General features: G+C 42.4%; 1 protein-coding gene across 1 annotated transcript in view; it reads right to left on the bottom strand.

The window, feature by feature from the left end:
- The window catches only part of LOC126187855 (gamma-soluble NSF attachment protein-like), a 148,035-nt gene extending 124,696 nt beyond the window's left edge, over positions 1-23,339 (bottom strand). Inside the window, exons 1-4 of the mRNA XM_049929170.1 lie at positions 23,087-23,339; positions 20,858-20,925; positions 20,686-20,770; positions 19,678-19,695 (exon numbers count right to left, since the gene is read on the bottom strand). Of these exons, the coding sequence (XP_049785127.1) occupies positions 19,678-19,695; positions 20,686-20,770; positions 20,858-20,925; positions 23,087-23,145 (230 nt within the window). The 5' untranslated portion in view covers positions 23,146-23,339. The remainder of the gene's footprint in view (positions 1-19,677; positions 19,696-20,685; positions 20,771-20,857; positions 20,926-23,086) is intronic.
- Positions 23,340-23,667: the final 328 nt, after the last annotated feature.

The raw sequence follows: 23,667 nt of genomic DNA, 5'->3' as shown, positions 1-23,667 counted from the left end.
CCTGTTTTCTTATGTATATTTGTTGTGTTGGGTATGGATATTTCAATTAGTTGTGTTAATTTCTTCTTTTTATTGGTGAGTATGATGTCAGGTTTGTTATGTGGTGTTGTTTTATCTGTTATAATCGTTCTGTTCCAGTATAATTTGTATTCATCATTCTCCAGTACATTTTGTGGTGTGTACTTGTATGTGGGAACGTGTTGTTTTATTAGTTTATGTTTTATGGCAAGTTGTTGATGTATTATTTTTGCTACATTGTCATGTCTTCTGGGGTATTCTGTATTTGCTAGTATTGTACATCCGCTTGTGATGTGATCTACTGTTTCTATTTGTTGTTTGCAAAGTCTGCATTTATCTGTTGTGGTATTGGGATCTTTAATAATATGCTTGCTGTAATATCTGGTGTTTATTGTTTGATCCTTATTATTATTATTATTATTATTATTATTATTATTATTATTATTATTATTACCACCACCACCACCTCAACCACCACCATCATCAATTATATCTCCCATCCCATCTTCATCTACTTCCTCTTACCTTTCTATAATAATGCCTTCAAGTTCATTTCCCTTGTAAAGTCCCTCCAAGTTTCATTTTTCCCTTCTTTGCTTAGTACTGGCTTTTTACAGACCTGATTTTAATACTGTAATAGAATACCAGAGGGAACAATCCAACAGCTCCTAACTTCTTCCCGCATCCAGCCATCCTGATGTAGGTTTTCCACGATTTGCCTAAATCGCTTCAGGCACACGCCGGGGTGGTTCTTTTAAAAGGGCACAGCCGACTTCCTTCCCTAATTCAATGGGACCAATGACCTTGCTGTTTGGTCCCCTCTCTCAAATCAAGCAACCAACCAATCCTAACTTCTTAACTTCGGGTGCATGTGGAGGAATAATAACTTCTTTGATCTTCATCTTTATAATTACTTTCTTAAAAAGAAACACTAAGCATCTATTAAACTGATGAAAGATTCAATACAACTGCACAATTAATCTACAAAAGCTCCATTTAATTTCTCAGTCCAATTTTCTCCAGTTAACCAGTTAGAAGCAACTTCTTGTTTTAGAGAAACAAAGCTGTTTCTTGAGATTACCACCAGCATAACTGTTATGGTAGTTGGCAGATTTTCTTGTAATGAGATCACTCACCCCACAATGGCATTGGAGAGATCACAGCTGTTCATCTACAACATGGCTGAACTCACGTGTGTCTACCATACCCAACAGGGAGCACTCATCCATATTGTGTGCTTGATGTGACATTGCCTGGCTAATATTAGGGAACTAGGTTATCAGTGGGAGCAGGGAAGTGCCCGAGTGCTGAAGCAGAAACACTGCACATGGTGCTGTGCGCGATACAGGCCAGAACTATGCAGAGCATTGCTGCTGCGCAGCATTTGCTTTAAAGTCTTACATAAGACAGAAGTAAGTCAGGAGGAATTACTTGATGACATAATTTCAGCATCTAAGATTCATGAACAAACTTATGGATTTTGTACTAAAAAGCACATGCTGAGCAAGCAGATCAGGAAACAAAGGAGAAATTTGGAAAGGGAATTAAAGTTTGGGGAGAAGAATTAAAAACTCTGTGACTTGTTGATGACACTGCAATTGACAGAGGCAGCAAAGGACTTTGAAGTGCAGTGTCTTTAAAGAAGGATATAAGGTGAACATTTAAAAAAGAAAAACAAGGGTAACTGAATGTAGTCTAATTAAATCAGGCATTACTGAGAGAATTAGATTAGGAAATGAAACACTGAAACTAGTAGATGAGTTCTGATATTTGGGCAGTAAAATAATTGATTATGGCCAAAGCTGAGATGATGTAAGATATAGACTGGCAACACCAAGAAATCCATTTCTGAGAAAGAATAATTTCTTAATATCTGAAACAAATCAAAGTGTTAGAAAGTATTTTATGAAGGTAATTATAGGGAGTGTAGCATTACATGGGGAAACATGCACTAAAACCAGATCAGGCAAAGCAACATTATTTTATAAAAGCGTTGATGTTGTGGATATTGTCTTCCATGTGAATTTTAAAATTTTCCCGGTGAATTGACTGTTCAAACAAATTTGTTTGAATTGTCTTCCATGTCTGCCACACCATGAGGAGTTGCTGCCTAATGTTACACTGCATCACACCAGCCCCAGTGTAGATGCTTAGTATGGGGCCGTGGCCAGCCTAATTCCTTCCTGGTGCGCCACGCCCAGCATTTTTTAATAGGATGGTCTTCATACCCATAAACCACTCATCCCTACGCAAACCAAAATCGCACGAAGGCTAAGTAAAACTGGAGCATACAGATTCGATCTGCTCCCCATGAGCTGTTGCTAATACAGTTTAAAGTATCAAGTGCTTCTAGATCCTTACAGTATGGCAACATGTTAACCTTAAAGTCAAATGTGAGGCCCAGAAACCTTTCTATTTCCTTAAAATAAAGAACAGTTTCCATCACCTCAAGAACGTTAAAACAAATCAAGAACAGTTAAGGACGATATACACAGACTTCTCAGCTGAGAAACTGAAATCTCTTCTCTACACTCATTCTATCAGTCCTCTAATAGTCAGGTGCACCTGACAGATTATTGCAATACTGTACAGGATGGAAAAGGGAGTTCAAACACACTCCTCAAGTATATATCATCTATAGCAGAAGTGCCTGCTATCTTTAACCCCAAGATACCTACAGTTGTACTTTGTCAGTGGGTGACATTACCGCACAGTTTTATTCAACAAGCAGTTGCTAATTTCTCATATCTGACTCCTTAGTACCACGTTCCCTTAGGGAACTTTAATGCCTGTAGATTGTGCAGTTAATCCAGGAAAAAACTTAAATCCACTTCTTCATTATTCAAATACAACCACTAACCCTCCATACTCAAGTATGCAACGAACAGTATCCATCAGCTACCACACATGTAACACTGTTCTAACACCATTCCATATTGAACTTTGCAACTCCAGGGTATTCACACATATAGCACATCCAGGAAAGTTGATATTTTGAATAGAAAACCACTTTGGTAGGGGTAAGAAAAACTTTCAATGCAGGAATTCTTCAATGCAAGGCATGATGAGAGAGAATCAAAATCCTGGAGTGGGACGTGGTTCAGATATCCCAGCGCATGAAGATGACGAGGAATAAGTGTGACTGATGTATTAGGAGCATATGGAGAAAAAGATATGTGAAGGCCATCACAGTAAAATATGAAACGAATTGCTTTTCGCTTTATATGTAATCACTTACATATCGCTACACTGAAAGTGGTGTGGAAGGGATGGGAACCTCAACTGTGGAAGTACTCAAGCATGTACATTCATGTAGTTGTTTATTTGCTTGCCCACAGCTCAAAGCCTCTTCCATCTGTAAACAATTGCCCTTATGAATTCCATTAAACACAGATTAAATCTCTTCTGATTTTATGTTCCTCAGCAGTGGTTTTGAAATGGGCACTTAACAAAAATGGACATCTAGGCATGCCACTGAGTATGTGTTTTCGTTACAATTCAAAGAATTTCACTGATTACTTTAACAGTCAATGAGCTATTTTGAAACCATGCTACTGATGTTAAAGCTGGATGTGATTCTGAGACAGTGCGGAATATTTCACACCACAGTCAGTGTTCTCCAGTAGCAGTGAATCACAGTTTGATTCAGTGAAGATAGTTCAGTATGATCACTACATCTGCCACTGTCCTTCAATACGTCCAGTGCTAAAAATCTATACCATATTTCAACTGTTCCTTGACATACTATACCACCACAAAGCTACTGAACGTTGTTATCAAATCAGAAGGCAAAAGTCTAGATCAGGGCTAATGGCACACTTACTTGCTTCTTGCAGCAATGTAAGCACTCGCTGTGAGGTATAATGGGAAGGAAAGAGGCTGTGTCAGCTGTTAGGTCTCCACAGCCAATGAGAGAGTAGCAGACAGGTGATGTGTTTGAAAGGAATACTGTCACATCCTCATGACAATACATCACGAAACTGACAAACATTTCCTGAGTATTGTGCCACATCATAATGTAAAGAACTATGCCAGAGAAACCAACATTTCGGCCACAGTTACAGTAGTGTTCTTCTGGGTTTACTGTAGTGCTCTAGCCGTGTGAGTCACTCATATTTTGTCATTGCTGCTCACTGGGCATGATATGACATAATTTTATAAGGTAGTTGCTTTGCTTGGTCACATGAGGTGAAAGGAAAGAGAACTTTATTGTAATAGGTTGCTAAAGCAGAGGGAGTGGGGATCTGTTGTTGTCTATTGCTTCTTGCATTGTTTCCTATGATCTGTGCTCATCAGCAAATAAGGTGTGGGCTCCTGTTTTCCTCCTGCTGGATGCAGTCTGCATGGTGGCAGTTACTCACCACTAGCACTCATGTCCCATGTTGTTGGAGCATCCTGCTGGACTCTGAGAGCTGGCAGCCAGGATGGGGCAAGCCTGTATTCACCCTCTGTCCATGTTGTTACGGTGTTTTATTATTTCTATGGCTTCTCTGAGCTTGCAATTTGTTAAGGCCAGCTGCTCAGCCAGTATGCAGCTTTCATTAAATTTGATTTTCTTGCTGCAGTCTAGCCAGTGCATGGCCACTGCAGACTTGCTGTGCTGCCCCAAATGATCCCCACTCCTTCCACCATTAGAACCTATTGTAATAAAGTTGCTGCTCCTACCACTTCAAGTGATCAATCATACCAATGGCCTTTTAAAATTATGATGAAGTTAAGCTCTGTGAGCACCAACGGCAAAATATAAGTGATTCCACACAGCTAAAGCACATCAGTAAACCCACAAGAAGGGCACTGCAGTTGTGGCCAAAATTGTTTCTCCAGCATAATTTTCTACATTATGATGCAGTATGATACTCAGAAAACATTTATGTCAACTGACTCTTGTCACAGAAGCCTGTGCAATTATAATATCACACATTCGGAAGAAATAGGTGAGCATTTTGATGAACGATATTATTAATTCAATTTAAGCAGTGCTCTTAGATCCTAAACTAACCGCAACATTGTAATATGTGACATATTCCGAGAAAAATTTGTCAGATATTTGTGACAACAGTGAAGAAGAAAATGGTTTCTGTTTTGGCACTAGATCTTTGTTGCCTCTTTTCTCTCCTCTCATTGGTCAAGTAAAAGTACTATCCCATTGGCTGCACAAAACTGACACATTGCCTACCTATGAGCAGTACAGAAACACTGACGTGTGTCATTGGCCCTGATTCACATTCTAGTTAATTAGGGTTCTTGCAGTTATTATAGTTCTAAGAGGTGCCATAGGTTACTGAAAATCTTGAGGAGAGTGGAAAGAAATCTGTAACATGTTCTGTCTCTTCATATGCACATGAACTATTCACTTCATTAGAATGAGCAGCAGCAGCAGCAGCAGCAGCGGTATTTAAAAATATTACACCTTTCACCAAGCTGTAAAATCAGGAATGACATCTGACATACACTACTTGTGGGGAATAATGAAATATTTATTCTCTTAATTATGATACCCACTTCCAACAACTGTATTTAATGTTATGATTCTTCAACTTCTCCTAGCATAATTCATGATGAAACAGTTTATAGATGAATGGTCGGATATCAGTGTCCAACGGGCACAATATTTCACCCAGTGACCACACTGCCATTATCGGATGCATTGATGAACTGAATGCCTAGCAGGACTGTCAGTGCAGGTCATGTATCTTATCCCTCCCTCCTCCTCCTGCTACCAAGTAGTTCCATCTGACATTTGCACTGGCAGCCTCTCTGCTGTTCTGCTTGCCCCTGAAAACAGTTGTGTGTTATTTCCTTCCCTTTACCAAGGACGTAACTACCACCACGACTGATCAGCACTTCCCTTACTTCAATCTTGACAGATTATTTAACAACACTGTCCTAGAAGTTAGATGTCTGTATCAGGACCTTAGTATGGCTGTAACCCATTCTGTATAATTCTGATAGGCAATGTCAAATTAAAGGAAGATATTAAGGCAATTGAAGTGGGCCGCTAGATTTGTTTCTGGTACGTTCAAACAGCTCACTAGTATTACGGGAACACTTTGGGAATCAAATACGAATCCCTGGAGGACTTGCACAATACGAATTTAGACGTAGACATTCTACAAGTGCTGACTTATTAGGCTGCTGCAATCTTGATGATCTTCAACAGTATGTACAGTCTGACCCATATAGGTAGTACCATATTGGCAGGGAACCAGATAGACCCTAGATTTCTGTAGTCTGACATCCTTGGCACTACCAAACAATGCCTGTGTTTTGACTGGTGGTCAGAAGACAGTCTTTGTTAGATTTTTCAAAAAAAAATTGAGCTATCTTTCCCTGTAACATACCACAAAATGGAATACATGCAACGGCCTCATTCTACTGAGGCTCCTGTTCTGTTTGCACCACTTCGACAGTCAGTGTAGGATGCAGAGCTCTCCAGATCTGCCACTCTGTGCAGCCGTTTTTCCAGAACAATGACATTCAAGTTCTTGGTTAAGCCCACCATTGTTGGAGAGGGTGTCAGCCCTATGTACCAATATTTTGCACATGCCATTCATCTGCACTGGGTGGTAGTTGGTACTAGCTGTCCACACATAAATGTAGGAGAGGGTGCATCTTCCTATACTACATGCTGTGGCCCAACATGCTGCTGCTTCTTGTTTTACCAGGATATCCAGAAAGGTGACCACTGCATCTGCTTCAACTTCCATGATAAAATCAACATTCTAGTGTATGAAATTCAGATGTAAGAGGTTATCCATCCACTTGTCTCTTCCATGTGGCCATATAATGAAGGTGTCATCAACAATCTGGAAGAAACAAGTATGTTTCCATTCAGCTGATTCAGGGCTTCCTCCTCAAAATGTTCCGTATACAAGTTGGCGGAAACTGATGAAAGTGTACTCCCCAGGGCTACTCCTGACATCTGCCCACAGTAATCACCAAGCAAATAAAATAATCTATGTCAGGTCATGCCTGAAAAGACTGGTGGCATCAATGTCAAATTTCTGGCCAATAAGTTTCAAATAATTTTGTAAAGGCACTCTGGTGTAAAGAGAGACAACGCTGATGCTCAAAAGGATGACCTGCTGGATGTACGCCTATACCTTTTTATTTATTTATTTACATTTTCTTTGGGTGGAGCCATCATAATGATGGATTTTGCAAATATCGTACTTAATACTATGGTTATATTTACATTTATAAAATACACTATATTCTGTAGCTGTTGCTTCTTGTCTATTTTTTACATTTATCACATTACAACTGATATGCTAATGCCTCATGTAACAATCACTATCTTAAAATTCGTTGAAATAATATAAAAATTTTTCTATTAGAAAAGATTTTTAATTTTGTTTTAAAAACTTTTCCCGTGTACGTTCTTAGAGAGTTTGGTCGCTTGTTATACCACATCAAACCACTGATATATGGACTTCTATCAGTCATTTTTAACGTTGTTTTGTTACGGAAGTAGGTACACTTTGTTCTAGTGTTGTGAACATGTACATCACTGCCCTTGATAGTTGGTTGACTTATAAAAAAGACAACTATTTTGAAGATGTACACAGAATATATTGTCAGATATTTGTGCTGCACAAATACTTCACGACATGAATCTCTATGTTCCATCCCATGTATATGTCTTATTGCTCTTTTCTGTAGTAGTAGTAGTAGTAGTAGTAGTAGTAGTAGTCTTTAAATGTACATCAGCTGCACAGCCCCATAGTTCAATTCCGTAATTGGGAAAGGGGTAAAGTGTTCCATAATATACTAATTTCAGTGCTTGGCTAAGAACTATCTTTGCGAGCTGGCTGAGGAGATATATGGCACTACTGACTTTTCCGCATGCGAAATTAATGTGGTACGTCCACCGCAAATTTTCCTCAACATACACACCCAGGAATTTACAGTTACCATTTTCTGTTGCACAGATACTACACACACTATTCATATTGTTGTGGTGAGAACTGCCTATTTTAAATGTCAGTAGTTGAGATTTGATGACATTCACCTTGAGTCCCTGGTTATTGAAGTATTTTATAACTTCTGTTACACCACTAGTAGCAAGAGATTCTAGCTCATTAGATTCACTCCCATAGAATAAGATTGATGTGTCATCTGCATAGCTTACAATATCGGCGTTAATGGGTTGTGCAATGTCGTTAATATATATATATATAAGGAAGAGAAAGGGTAGAAGGATTGAGCCCCGTGGTACACCTTGTAATACAGGTTCACTGGTGGACTGGGCGTTCATGATTTTATTATGAAGTTTGTATGACAATTTAGTGCTTTGCTTACAATTCAGCAGGTATGTGGGTAGAAGATCCATGGCTTGATCCCCAATACTATAAGATTTTAGCCTTTTAAGAAGTACCCTATGGTTTACCGTATCAAATGCTTTTGTCAGGTCCAAAAATATACCTGCAGTCCAACAGACAATAAACTTCATGGATGAACTGTGTAACTGCTGTGGTTGTACTTAGCTCTTTTCTGAAGCACGCTGTGAATCTATAAGCAGTTTATGTTTTGCGAAAAAGGCACTTAGCTGAGAAAGGATAATGCTTTCGAATATCTTACTAAAAGTGGGAATTAATGATATTGGTCTATAGATGGAGACATCTTCCTTACTTCCCTTTTTATACACTGGTTTCACTACACTCATTTTTAGAACCATTGGATACATGTTTTCTCTAATGCTGCAATTAATCAGGTGAGTAAGAGATTTAGAGATTTCTTTTAAGCACGCTTTAGTAATAGCACTGGATACGCCATCCCATCTAGATGAAACTTTTTTTTCTTTAGCATGCATATTGCCCTGCAAACCTCCTGCTTATTCACTTCCACAAATTCAAATTTGGTACACTGGGTGAGATGGCATCGGGTCTCTACCTGTGAATCTATAATATGGGTTGATTGTTCACCAGAAATGTAGTAATTATTAAAAATATTACATAGAGTTTATGGGTTTTTTATAATGTTACCATCATGTCGTATGCTGAGTGGTTCCATGTTCATCTTGTTGGAACCTTTTCGGTATTTGTCAATCAGCTTCCTAGATGTTTTGCTTATGTTGTCAGACTGTTCTATTGTTTTGCTGTTAATCTGCTTCCTTAGGTTAACAATTTCAGTTTTAAAAGTTTGCTTGGCCCTATTGTATTTTTCCTTGAAAACCTGCATAGTAGTAGCTTTATAAAGCTGGTTTAGATAATGTACTTGCTGCCTGAGCCTAATCAGATTTGTTGGGAGTTTTGGTCTAAGATTACTTCCATTTTGACAGTGTTTAACTACCGTCTGGATTTCTCTGACTGGACAACTATATTCATAATGATGCAGCAGGGTTGAGTAGAATTCATTCCATTTCTCATCCAACCCTTTTACCCGGTACACAGAATCCCATTTCTCATTCGCTGGTTTGTCTTTAAGAGCATCAATATTTGAGGTATTCAACATTCGTTTCTGTGGCACAATTTTTGTTATTTTAGGCACAACTGAATTTTTGTATTCTATCACCTGACAGAAGTGGTCAGAATAAAGAAAATCTAAGTTACTGTAATTTACCTTATCTATAACATCTTTGTTGATTATAGCATAATCTATTCTAGTGGAACATGTGTCCATCACTCTGGTGTCAGAGTTCACTATATTTACAAGATTGTATGAGGTCAGCACATCACTGAGTTTCAAGTTTACTATACTATTTGAGTTTGCATCTATATTAAAGTCACCTAATATACACTCCTGGAAATTGAAATAAGAACACCGTGAATTCATTGTCCCAGGAAGGGGAAACTTTATTGACACATTCCTGGGGTCAGATACATCACATGATCACACTGACAGAACCACAGGCACATAGACACAGGCAACAGAGCATGCACAATGTCGGCACTAGTACAGTGTATATCCACCTTTCGCAGCAATGCAGGCTGCTATTCTCCCATGGAGACGATCGTAGAGATGCTGGATGTAGTCCTGTGGAACGGCTTGCCATGCCATTTCCACCTGGCGCCTCAGTTGGACCAGCGTTCGTGCTGGACGTGCAGACCACATGAGACGACGCTTCATCCAGTCCCAAACATGCTCAATGGGGGACAGATCCGGAGATCTTGCTGGCAAGGGTAGTTGACTTACACCTTCTAGAGCACGTTGGGTGGCACGGGATACATGCGGACGTGCATTGTCCTGTTGGAACAGCAAGTTCCCTTGCCGGTCTAGGAATGGTAGAACGATGGGTTCGATGACGGTTTGGATGTACCGTGCACTATTCAGTGTCCCTTCGACGATCACCAGTGGTGTCCGGCCAGAGTAGGAGATCGCTCCCCACACCATGATGCCGGGTGTTGGCCCTGTGTGCCTCGGTCGTATGCAGTCCTGATTGTGGCGCTCACCTGCACGGCGCCAAACACGCATACGACCATCATTGGCACCAAGGCAGAAGCGATTCTCATCGCTGAAGACGACACGTCTCCATTCGTCCCTCCATTCACGCCTGTCGCGACACCACTGGAGGCGGGCTGCACGATGTTGGGGCGTGAGCGGAAGACGGCCTAACGGTGTGCGGGACCGTAGCCCAGCTTCATGGAGATGGTTGCGAATGGTCCTCGCCGATACCCCAGGAGCAACAGTGTCCCTAATTTGCTGGGAAGTGGCGGTGCGGTCCCCTACAGCACTGCGTAGGATCCTACGGTCTTGGCGTGCATCCGTGCGTCGCTGCGATCCGGTCCCAGGTCGACGGGCACGTGCACCTTCCGCCGACCACTGGCAACAACATCGATGTACTGTGGAGACCTCACGCCCCACGTGTTGAGCAATTTGGCGGTACGTCCACCCGGCCTCCCGCATGCCCACTATACGCCCTCGCTCAACTGCACATACGGTTCACGTCCACGCTGTCGCGGCATGCTACCAGTGTTAAAGACTGCGATGGAGCTCCGTATGCCACGGCAAACTGGCTGACACTGACGGCGGCGGTGCACAAATGCTGCGCAGCTAGCGCCATTCGACGGCCAACACCGCGGTTCCTGGTGTGTCCGCTGTGCCGTGCGTGTGATCATTGCCTTTTTTTTTTTTTTTTTTTGTGGTTTTTAGGGCGCACAACTTCAATGGTCATTAGCGCCCTGACTACTCTAAGAATGCACCGCGAGGCACAAGTTGACAACAACAACTAAAAAGGGAAAACACGATAAAAGAGACTGACAGGCATAGGATTAAAAAACAACATCATCAAATGTCCTTAGCGAGGTTCGTCAAATTGATAAAACAAAGAACACGAGCAGCTGCTCGTGGGTCATCCGCTAAAATGGCATCGAAAGTATTAGGCAGGTTAAGATCGAGGCACAGTTGGTTAAGATCTGGACAGGACAGTAAAATGTGTCTAACCGTCAGCAAGTGCCCACATGGGCAGAACGGCGCCGGCGCAGCCGTCAGCAGATGGCGATGGCTGAACCGGCAGTGTCCAATTCTTAACCTTGCTAAAACGACCTCCTCCCGCCGAGAAGGGCGTGAGGAGGACGTCCAAGCCACGGGAAGAGGTTTTAAGGCCCGAAGCTTGTTGTCGGTAAGTGCAGCCCAATCGGCATGCCACAGCGACACAACGCGCCGACAAATGACCCTGCTAAAATCGGACGAAGGGACACAACAAGAAGCTGTCCGAGGCTGGAGGACCGCAGCCTTGGCCGCGGCATCTGCAGCTTCGTTCCCAGGGATACCGACATGGCCAGGAACCCACATAAAGCTAACCGGCGGACCGACGTCCACCAGCCACTGAAGAGAGCGTTGGATCCGGTGTACGAAAGGGTGAACCGGGTACAGATCACTGAGGCTCTGGATGGCGCTCAGGGAATCTGAGCAGATGACATAAGCAGAATGTCGGTGGCGGCAGATGTAAAGAACAGCCTGGTAGAGGGCAAAGAGCTCAGCTGTGAAGACCGAACAATGGTCATGGAGCCGGTATTTGAAACTTTGTGCCCCGACAATAAAGGAACACCCGACCCCGTCATTGGTCTTAGAGCCATCTGTATAAATGAAAGTCATGTTGATGAACTTCGAACGAAGTTCCAAAAAACGGGAGTGGTAGACTGAACCGGGGGTGACCTCTTTTGGGAGCGAGCTGAGGTCAAGGTGAACGCGGACCTGAGCCTGGAGCCAAGGTGGCGTGCGGCTCTCGCCCACTCGAAAGGTTGCAGGGAGTGAAAAATGAAGGTGTTGAAGGAGGCGACGAAAGCGAACTCCAGGGGGTAGCAGGGCAGAGACATACAACCCGTATTGAAGGTCAAGAGAGTCGTCAAAAAAGGAACGATAAGACGGATGGTCGGGCATTGACAGTAGCCGACAGGCATACCGACAAAGCAGTATATCGCGCTGGTAAGTGAGTGGCAATTCGCCAGCGTCAGCATGAAGACTCTCTACGGGACTGGTATAAAATGCTCCGATCGCAAGTCGTAAACCCCTATGTTGTATGGAGTTGAGGCGGCGTAAGATGGATGGCCGTGCAGAGGAGTATACGAAGCTCCCATAATCCAGCTTGGAGCGGACGATCGACCGATATAGACGAAGTAGGACGGTTCGATCCGCTCCCCACGACATACCACTGAGAACACGGAGGACATTTAAAGAACGGGTACAACGGGCGGCCAAATATGACACATGTGGAGACCAGCTAAGTTTCCTGTCAAAGGTGAGGCCTAAAAATTTGGTTGTCTCCACGATTGGGAGAGCAACGGGACCAAGTCGTAAGGACGGTGGGAGAAACTCTTTGTAGCGCCAGAAGTTAATACAGACCGTCTTCTCGGCAGAAAAACGGAAGCCATTGGCGACACTCCAGGAGTAAAGACGGTCAAGATAACGCTGAAGACAGCACTCCAGGACTCGTGTACGCTGCGCGCTGCAATAGATGGTAAAATCGTCCACAAAAAGGGAGCCTGATACATCAGCTGAGAGGCAATCCATTATTGGATTGATCGCGATGGCGAACAGAGCAACGCTCAAAACTGAGCCCTGTGGCACCCCATTCTCCTGGCGAAAGGTGTCGGACAGGACAGAACCCACACGTACCCTGAACTGTCGATCCATTAAAAAGGAACGAATAAAAAGAGGGAGGCGACCGCGAAGACCCCATGTATGCAAGGTGCGGAGAATGCCCGCCCTCCAACAGGTGTCTTAAGCCTTCTCCAAATCAAAGAACACAGCCGCGATCGGGCGCTTCCGCAAGAAGTTATTCATAATGAAGGTCGACAAGGTAACCAGATGGTCAACAGCAGAGCGGCGCCTACGAAATCCACATTGGACATTGGTAAGTAGGCGTCGAGACTCAAGCAGCCAAACCAATCGAGAGTTAACCATTCGCTCCATCACTTTACAGACACAGCTGGTAAGTGAGATAGGTCGATAACTGGAAGGCAAGTGCTTGTCCTTCCCCGGCTTAGGAATCGGGACAACAATAGACTCGCGCCAGCATGCGGGAACATGTCCCTCAATCCAGATGCGATTGTATGTACGAAGAAGAAAACCTTTACCCGCAGGAGAAAGGTTCTTCAGCATCTGATTATGAATAGAATCAGGCCCTGGAGCGGAGGACCGTGATCGGCCAAGTGCGGTTTCGAGTTCCCGCATGGTGAATGGGGCATTATAACTTTCACAATTCGAGGAGCAAAAGTCAGGTGGCCTAGCCTCCTCTGCCTGTTTGCGGGGGAGGAAGGCAGGGTGGTAATGAGCGGAGCTCGAAACCTCGGCGAAAAAGCGGCCGAAGGCATTGGAGACAGCCGCAGGGGCCACAAGGACTTCATTCGCGACCTTCAAGCCAGAAACTGGGGAGTGGACCTTAGTGCCAGACAGCCGGCGCAGGCTACCCCAGACAACAGAAGAAGGAGTAAAACTGTTGAAGGTGCTTGTGAAAGCAGCCCAGCTGGCTTTCTTGCTTTCTTTAATAATACGACGACACTGAGCACGTAATCGTTTATAATTAATACAATTCGCCACTGTAGGGTGGCGTTTAAAGGTGCGTAAAGCATGTCGACGAGCACGTAAAGCGTCTCTACATGCTCCGGTCCACCAGGGGACCGGTACGCGATGTGGAGAAGAAGTAGGGTGAGGGATGGAATATTCAGCAGCAGCGAGAATGACTTCCGTGAGGTGTGCGACCTGACGATCGCAGCTTGTGAAGGTTTGATCCTGAAAGGTCGCCCTGGAGGAGAAGAGCCCCCAGTCTGCCTTGGAGATTGTCCAACTAGAGGAGCACGGAGAGGGAGTATGCTGCAGGAGATGGATAACACACGGGAAGTGGTCGCTCGAATATGTATCAGCAAGTGCATACCACTCAAACCGGCGTGCAAGTTGGGGAGTACATATAGAGAGGTGTAAATGGGAATAGGTATGAGATGTGTCCGAAAGAAAAGTCGGGGCGCCAGTATTGAGGCAGACAAGATTGAGCTGGTTGAAAAGGTCTGCTAACAAGGAGCCCCTCGGGCAGGATGCTGGAGAGCCCCAAAGGGGATGGTGGGCATTGAAGTCTCCAGTTAACAAAAATGGTGCAGGTAGCTGAGCAATAAGTTGCATCATGTCTGCCCTGGTAACGGCAGATGACGATGGAGTGTAAACGGTACAAAAGGAAAACGTAAAAGTGGGGAGAGTAATGCGGATGGCAACTGCCTGCAGGCCGGTGTGCAACGTGATGGGATCGTAGTAAATATCATCCCGGACCAGCAACATAACCCCTCCATGAGCTGGGATACCTACCACAGGGGGTAGGTCAAAACGCACAGAGGTGTAGTGTGCCAAGGCAATTTGATCGCATGGGCGTAGCTTCGTTTCCTGGAGGGCTACGACGAGCGGACGATGCAAGCGGAGCAGCAACTTCAAGTCCTCTCGGTTGGAGCGAATGCTGCGAATATTCCAGTTAATAAGTGCCATTGTAGGAAAAGGAAGATGAGAGAAGGGGTCACCTCGAAGGCCGCTTAGGGCCTGGCTTCGAGCGAGCACTGCCGCCGCTATCAGTAGGCGGACAGTCATCGTCCATGGGGTCTATAGGGTCATCGGCCATCTCGGGAGGATGGCCGGGAGGGGGAGCTTCCTCCGCCGGTGAACGGCCAGATGTTCGGCTACCAGCGGTGCGGCCAGGCGAAACGGATGACGGCCTGGGGCGGCAACCGCTGGGTGGCGCAGGAGAAGAAAGGCGCCGTGGTGGAGAAGGAGAACTGTGCTTCCTATGCGCCTTTTTAGAAGGACGTTTGGTGGAAGTACCGGTCGAAGGCTGGGAGGTCGAGGGACGGAGGAAGTCTGCACAGGATGGTTCCTTCTTAAAGGCCCGTGCATCTGACTTCAGGGTCTTCGACTTAGCAGAAGCTGAGGAAGTGGCTGGTGTCTGTGGGGTGATGGGAGGAAGAGGAGACGTCGATCGCGTGATCTTAGCGCTGGCCGAACGGACGACCGTGGTGCTGAAGGTCAGATCGCATGTCTGGGTTGCTACCTCCCTGGTAGTCCGAGGAGAGGCGAGGACAGTGCTGTATTTCCCCGCTGGGAGCAGCGTGGGCTTCCTACTAGCCAATAGCTTGCGAGCAGCCGAGGTGGACACTTTCTCTTTGACCCGTATTTCCTGGATACAGCGTTCTTCCTTATAGACAGGACAGTCGCGGGAGGAGGCGGCATGGTCACCCTGACAGTTCACACAACGAGGAGACGGAGGTGGACAGTCACCCTCATGGGCATCCCTGCCACAAGTGACACATTTAGCCGCATTGGAGCAAGACTGTCGAGTGTGATTGAAACGCTGACACTGGTAGCAGCGCGTAGGTGTCGGGACATAGGGGCGAACAGAAATAACCTCGTAGCCCGCCTTGATGCGCGATGGCAGCTTAACACTATCGAAGGTCAAGAAAAGTGTCCGGGTCGGTACAAGGTCATTGTTGACCTTTTTCATGACCCTATGGACAGCCGTCACGCCCTGCTCAGCGAGGAAAGATTGAAGCTCCTCGTCAGTCAATCCGTCGAGGGAGCTACTATAGACTACACCACGAGACGAATTCAAAGTTCGGTGGGCCTCCACCCGGACAGGGAACGTGTACAAGAGTGTGGCCCGAAGCAGTTTTTGTGCCTGAAAGGCACTCTCAGTTTCGAGTAATAAGGTACCGTTACGCAACCTGGTACAAGATTTGACAGATCCGGCTATGGCATCTACGCCCTTCTGAATAACGAAAGGGTTGACAGAGGAAAAATCCTTTCCGTCCTCAGATCGAGAAACTACGAGGAACTGTGGGGCAGGCGGTAGTACTTTTGTCACTGTTGGCTGGTCACGTTTCCGTTTTTGGGTCGAAGTCGAAAGCGATGGAGTAGAATCCATTGCGGAGGAATCCCCCATGATTGCCAGCGTCTCCGATGGCGCGCTCCTTCCTTGTGGGGACCCTCTCAGAGGGCACTCCCGCCTTAGGTGAATGTTTACACCTCAGGTCACACCTCCCGAGAAACAGACGGAGGGACCAATCGGCATGGTCAGAAGGTATCAGCTCAGGCAATCACCCCTCCCCGGGCCTGGCCTTTACCAGGGGGTACGCGCGTGCCTTACATGTCTACCCAGGGCGGGGACTTACGCGTTACCCCGTCACCGGCTACGCGTGCGAACGCGTGGGTCGGCCTTCAGACACGCACAGGGAGGAAGGAAGAAGAGGAAAAAGAAGAGAGAGGGAGAAAGAGGACAGACCGTCTCAAACGCCGAGGCGGAGACCAGAGAAGGCAAGGAGAAGAAGGCAATGAGAAAGCAAGGAGAAGAAGGCAATGAGAAGGCAAGGAGAAAAAGGCAATGAGAAGGCAAGGAGAAAAAGGCAATGAGAAGGCAAGGAGAAAAAGGCAATGAGAAGGCAAGGAGAAAAAGGCAACGAGAAGGCAAGGAGAAAAAGGCAACGAGAAGGCAAGGAGAAAAAGGCAACGAGAAGGCAAGGAGAAAAAGGCAACGAGAAGGCAAGGAGAAGTCAAGGGAAAGAGTAAGGAAGACAGTGAGGTGGAGAAGAGCAAAGAAAGGAACCAACAAAAGGAAGGAAGAAACGAGAAGTGAGAAACCAAAAAGACCAAGATTATAAGTCGTGAACCCGTCCGTCTCCGGACGCAGGCGCTAACTACCCCCGTGAGGGGGATGGACTCCTTTTAGTCGCCTCTTACGACAGGCAGGAATACCTCGGGCCTATTCTAATCCCCGGACCCGCAGGGGGGGATCATTGCTTGTACAGCCCTCTCGCAGTGTCCGGAGCAAGTATGGTGGGTCTGACACACCGGTGTCAATGTGTTCTTTTTTCCATTTCCAGGAGTGTAGTAAGGTCATTAGAACCGGCCTGACCAACAACACTACTAAGTTTATCCATAAACAACATTAGATCAGCATTTGGTGGCCTATATACTCCAATCACTTTATGCTTTGGTAACTTAAAATCATTACTGTGGAGTACAATACGTGTCATTTCAATTGATCCTCCTTTGGTGTGGTGTTCAAGAAAGAAAATTTTTTTTTAGCTTCTATATCCTTGAAATTTCCTGGCAGATTAAAACTGTGCTGGGCCGAGACTCGAACTCTGGATCTTTGCATTTCGCGGGCAAGTGCTCTATCAACTGAGCTACCCAAGCATGAATCACGCCCCGTCCTCACAGCTTTACTTCTGCCAGTACCTCGTCTCCTACCTTCCAAACTTTACAGAAGCTCTCCAGCGAACCTTGCAGAACTAACACTCCTGAAAGAAAGAATATTGTGGAGACATGGCTTAGCCACAGCCTGGGGGATGTTTCTAGAATGAAATTTTCACTCCACAGTGGAGGGTGCGCTGATATGAAACTTCCTGGTCTCAGTCCGGCACACAGTTTTAATCTACCAGGAAGTTTCATATCAGCCCACACTCCGCTGTAGAGTGAAAATTTCATTCTTCTATATCCTTATTAACATAAACTGCCACACCGCCACCTTTATGGTTTTGCCTACAGTAACTATTTGCTAGTATGTAACCTTCTAATCTATAATATATTATTTCACTGCATTTTAGCCCATGTTCCGTTATTACTAGTACATGTGGCAAGTGTTCCTCTGTGAATATTTGTAGAATGTCTAGTTTGTTTCTGAGATATTGCACATTTAAGTGCAGTAACTTTAAGGGTGTTATCCCTTCTTGTTTATTTACCATCTTACATGAATCAAAACTGTTTGAGTTACACTTTTTACGACATTTTGCATACACTGGCCTTTTAGAACTGACCTGCAATGACTAATCACTTATTTCACAGTCTGGCTTTTCTTTGCATGAACGGGACTCAGTCATATCCGAAATACATCTCTGAAAACTATTATTATTGTCCTTTATTCTAAAAAAAGTCCCATGGTTGTAGCCCAGAGTAATTTGAGCTTTCTCCATACTGTCTTTCTCACACAGTTTGCTTATGTGGGAAACTAGCTTGGCCTTCCCTTTCCTGTTTAAGTAGAATCCATGTTTTGTGTGTTCATCACGACTCATCTTACTTAAGTCATCAAATGTACATGGCTAAATTTATCACACAGTTTCTTTAGCTCGGAATTTTAGTGTCAATTCTCTTTGTTTACACATGACCACAGTGGTAAATCATGTCGCTCTGGCATGTTTGTGATGACAATGTTCATTTGAAATAGTTTTGGTAATATGTTACGGAAACATCACAGGGCTGTCTTGCTTTCATTTTTGTATACGTCGTTACCGCCGCTGATAATCACAACATGAGCGTCTTTGTTCAATTGACTTGTTTCTGTACTAATACTCTCCACCACTGCATAGAACGTTGCACCAGGCTTGATTTTCACGGAAATGCTTTGAAGGCATACGTTTGGATAGATCTTTTCCATGACTGTCTGCATACAGAAGGAGCCCTTCGGTGCATCTTAAGGTTGGCAAGTTCTTTTTTGTTCTTTAGTGGGAGTTTTGTGATTACTTTCTGGTTCGTTTATGTCTGTTGTGTTACCACAATCCACTACTAGTGCTGAGAATTTGTTTGATAATGGTATCACTGGGGCTGTACGTGTACCACACACCGAATACTAGGTTGGTGGGTGGCAGAAGAGATATGCTCCAGCTTCAGGGCAAACTGCTCATCAGTACATCTGATGAAGGCAACATGATCACTTGACCAAATATTATGCCTGTTAGACACTGCCATTAAGCCGTACACCCATGGACTATTTTGTCTTCAATATTGTATATTAATCACTACTGATTTTTACGTGTTCAAGCCTTCATGAAGCACAAATGGTGTTTGAATTGACATTTTAGCTGCTGTTTCCAGTTATGGTACAGGCACACTTAATAATAATCCACAACCATGGAATCTAAATACCTTGCAGCTACACTGTATGTAGTTGGTCACCACGTGTTCTTACTGATGAAACCTTGAGCACTCAGAAATCTTATAGCAATTAATAAACAACATTACATACAGCTGTAGGAAGTGAGTATTACAGTAAACAGAATAAACAAATAATTAATTATTTCCTCAACAAGTAATATTTGACACTTTTCATTGGTAATCACATTAGATTATATTTTCCAATGGCCTAATAAAGAAAGCTAGATTAACATTGCACTTATTGAAGCCATACGAACTTAACCATTACATAGTAAGCCTATTTAGAATTACATAAAGTAGAAGTAAGATCATACTCACTTGGCAGAATGGAAAAGCCTTATCTGAAGTTAAGGAAATTATCAGCTTATGACACAGAATACAAAGAATATGTACTATTTTGTGTAATATTTCATGAATAGTAATGGATTCATAATGTTATCAAACACAACAAAAGCACTAACAAAATTTAAAAAATTGATTTCATCATTTGTGCTGAATGCACAATTGAATAATGATAATCCTGAAATTTACCCATAACCTCACAATTTCACCACAAATAACAATTATCTATATGAAAATCAATTCAATGAGAATATCCAAATTTACAAACGAAATACAAGAATATATATATTTAAAAAAATTGTGTGTCTGAAACTCATGAAACACATGGGAAGGAGAAATACTGTTCTGCATTCCTTTTGTAATCATTAACACAGTAAATTAACAGCCCTTCTCACTGAGAGTCTCAGAATAAATATTTACCAGCTGCATATGCATTAACAATTAAGCATATGGTAATTTGCAATATCTGTTAACATAATTCACGTTGATGCATACATATAGTTTGAATATTATTCTGTACTTCAGCGTCTATTTTTATCAGAAATAAATTCCTCTGCAGAGTTTCATAATGCAGTTATCAGAACTATCATCAAATGGACCTACAAAAAGTGGCTACTGCAAGTACCAACTGCTTTTTAATTTAAAGTGGATTTTTCTAAACATGGCACTATTAATTTTATCACATAATGGTACTGATAAAATATTGCAGTTAACTTGTCTTAATTATCTTCTAATAGAATAATTACCTTTTATTTCATTAATGTTTTTAATACTGCACAGCTAAATTTAATGATGTGCAATCTCTGCATTAACATTAAACTTTTTAAAGAAATCATAATTTATTTTGGAATAAAGTTTTATTGCACAAAATTATTTGTTACAGATTGCACCTCAATTAAAACACTTACGATAACTTTATTACTACATTACATTACATTGTATGTTTCACTGCAGTAAGAAAATTGAAAGGCATTTAAAGGATACGCTCTATTTTGCCGATGACAGTCTGCAGCCTTCATTAAACAATCCTTGCATTGCTCATATGATTTAGCATTTTTGAAACACGTTGCTGGAAAAAAAAGTCATTAATTCACAACTCTCAGAACTTTTACAATGAGATGAACACTACGGTAACTGAAAAAATATTTTAATTAACCTGCTTTTTGGTATTCATCTGCTGCTGAATCATAATCTGGCCTCCACTTCAACAGTGATGTCTTCAGACTGAAAAAAGATTAAAGATTAGCAGCCAGTCAGATAACTTTGTTTATTCTTGTTTGATAGCGACAGCCATGATCATTATTCAGAGACTGGAAGAAGGTAATGTACTACCTACTACGAAGTCATTAGAGGCAGTGCACAAACTGTCGAAGGAATGAGAAATAACCAGTCATGGTCACTTCAGAGAAACCAGGCAAGCAGCCTCATACTCTTGTTAAGTGATTTGTAAAAACAACAAAAACTAGATAGTCAGATGAGGACTTCAGACACTATCCTCTAAATGTTAGTCCATTGTCACTTCGCTCAGGGAGTGACTGAACGATTTCATACCAATGACACCTGCAGCAAATCAACTATTTTATGGATTCAACTCAGTGCAGCACTACAACTCAAGATCAGTAGCCTATAAGTCATGAATACAACACTTTCATCAATTAAGTTAGTCATATTTCACATTAGCTTTGTGTAAACAAAGGTTTCCAACCCTGCAGAACAGAAAGAGGTCACTTTCTACAACAGATCAGTGACATCTAAATTACTTAATCACTTAATAGTGATCAGAAAAGTATGACTCAATGTCATGGAGATTGTCAGATCACCCAAAACTAATATTCAGACTGAAAAACAATTTATCACCTGACTAAAAACAGTCTTAGCTGCTGTAAACTTTAACAGTACCAGTACATATGCTTGTAGTTGTGGCACTTTCTAACAAAGTGGCCAACTAATTATGATAAGCACAAATTTAGAGAATGAAATGACATGTATTTGTAGTTCATCAAACTACATGGAAAGGAAGATGGGAACACAAACATAAAAAATTTATGAATGCATAAGCAATTTGCAGGATGAATAAAAGAATTTAACTCTACCTATTTGACATAAAAATATTTTAGCGGTACATATTAACAGATGTAATGCAGTATGTTCACTACACGTGAAACTGAAACAGTATCACAGAACAAAATTAAAAAAGGTAGCCAAACAAAATCGTAATGACAGAGCACCGAAACTATCGTACATACCTAAATACTTCACAAAGAATAATACAATGTCGTCCGAAAAAAAAAGAAAAAAAAAACTTTACCAGATGAACTCTTAAGAGAGTAAAGAGGCCATATCACTTTAACATTTTACTGGTAATTGTTAGCAGCATGGGAAGTGAACTGCACAAATTAATGTAACATATGTTCATAGAAGTTCGTCAGTAAATAACGCTTGGAATAAATAACGCGTTAAAAATGTAATGAAACAGTATACGGCAAGTGATTTTGCTTTTAGTGGATAAATATCTTGACAATCGACAATTCTTTGGGAACTCTAGAGGGCAAAGGAAGCTTTCATTCCGACTAAAGTACACACTCGTTACCTCTGGAAGAAACTGGTAAGTTAGGCGCTACCCTAAACCATTCTGCTACTGACAAATCTGAACTGGCCACAAAAATCGACATCTACGATCGGGAACAACATTCAGTTTGATGAGCACTATACCACGAATGCGATTATTGTGGGTTTGATAATTGAAGAAATACCATTACAGTCGTCTCTTGCTACCTGTCACTATACAGTTACTCTGTTATTATTGGACAAGAAACAAAAATAAATGCACCAGATTACCTGTACTTTGGAGAATTATTTGAACATCTACGTATTATCTTTTAAGCTATCCAACAACGCGATACTGTGCACCCTTGTATTTTTAGGATACTGTACACCCTTTTATGTGAATGTGTGGATGTGTATATACTATTATTTTTGTATATGTATTTTTTTTAACGAAATGCTATGTAAATTGTCTCTGGATGAATAAACTAATGCAAGAATGAAAATCGTAAAAACGAATACTATCTCCTTCGCCTTACTTATAATCTAATATGGTATTCATAAGAACTGCTTAATAGTATAAGAACGTTGTGTAAATATAACCACACAACTTTTTTCTGCAGTTTATATTCAATATAAATCGTACTAGATGCAATTTCGCGTTGCACACTGCATGAAATACAGTATAGCATTACATAGCACGCACAAATTCATTGCACACCTAGCAATCCGCTACCATACAACCCGAAATAAAAAATTCAATTAGAATTACGTGCCGTTTCACTATTTCGTATTTCTTGATACCTGTTTAAATTACATTGCTAACGGTTGTTTAACTGACCTTTTTTCCGCACATTTAATATGATCCAATCCTTCCTCTATTTTTTTGCTGCTTGTCATTGCTGTAGTATGACAGCCGGCAAGAAACAAACTGACGAATTAAGAAGAAAAGTTACGTAGAGCCGGGAAGACAACAAAATCAAATTCTTTCTTAATATTAAGTCGGACAACTATAAACAAAAATAATATCCAATTCAATGCAGACGACACTGACAACTGTGAAGCAGTGACAATTGCCTGTCAAGCATACTCGCACAAAGATTTTCCTATGACTTTCCACAGGAAGTAAACTGTGATCGATAACTATTTTAGTAATTTCTATCAATACCTTTTATTATCATTAAAGACCTTAATCCTTATTTTCAAACCTTATTCACATTAGTAGTTTTGGTAAAAGTTACTCAATGGATCCAGCTTGTATTTTTAGTAGCTTATGTGCTCTAAATGTTAAAAGTATGTGTCAGAACACTTGTCAGAGACGTGCACATTCTCTAATATATGTTTTCTGAATCTATGTTGCAGTTTTACTTATTATCCTGAAAAACCATTAAATGTGCTAGCCTATAGTGAGTTTAAATAAGA

This window comes from Schistocerca cancellata, chromosome 5 (genome assembly GCF_023864275.1).
Source record: "Schistocerca cancellata isolate TAMUIC-IGC-003103 chromosome 5, iqSchCanc2.1, whole genome shotgun sequence".
Taxonomy (NCBI): Eukaryota; Metazoa; Arthropoda; class Insecta; order Orthoptera; family Acrididae; genus Schistocerca; species Schistocerca cancellata.
This window is presented reverse-complemented; position numbering and strand designations above follow the sequence as displayed.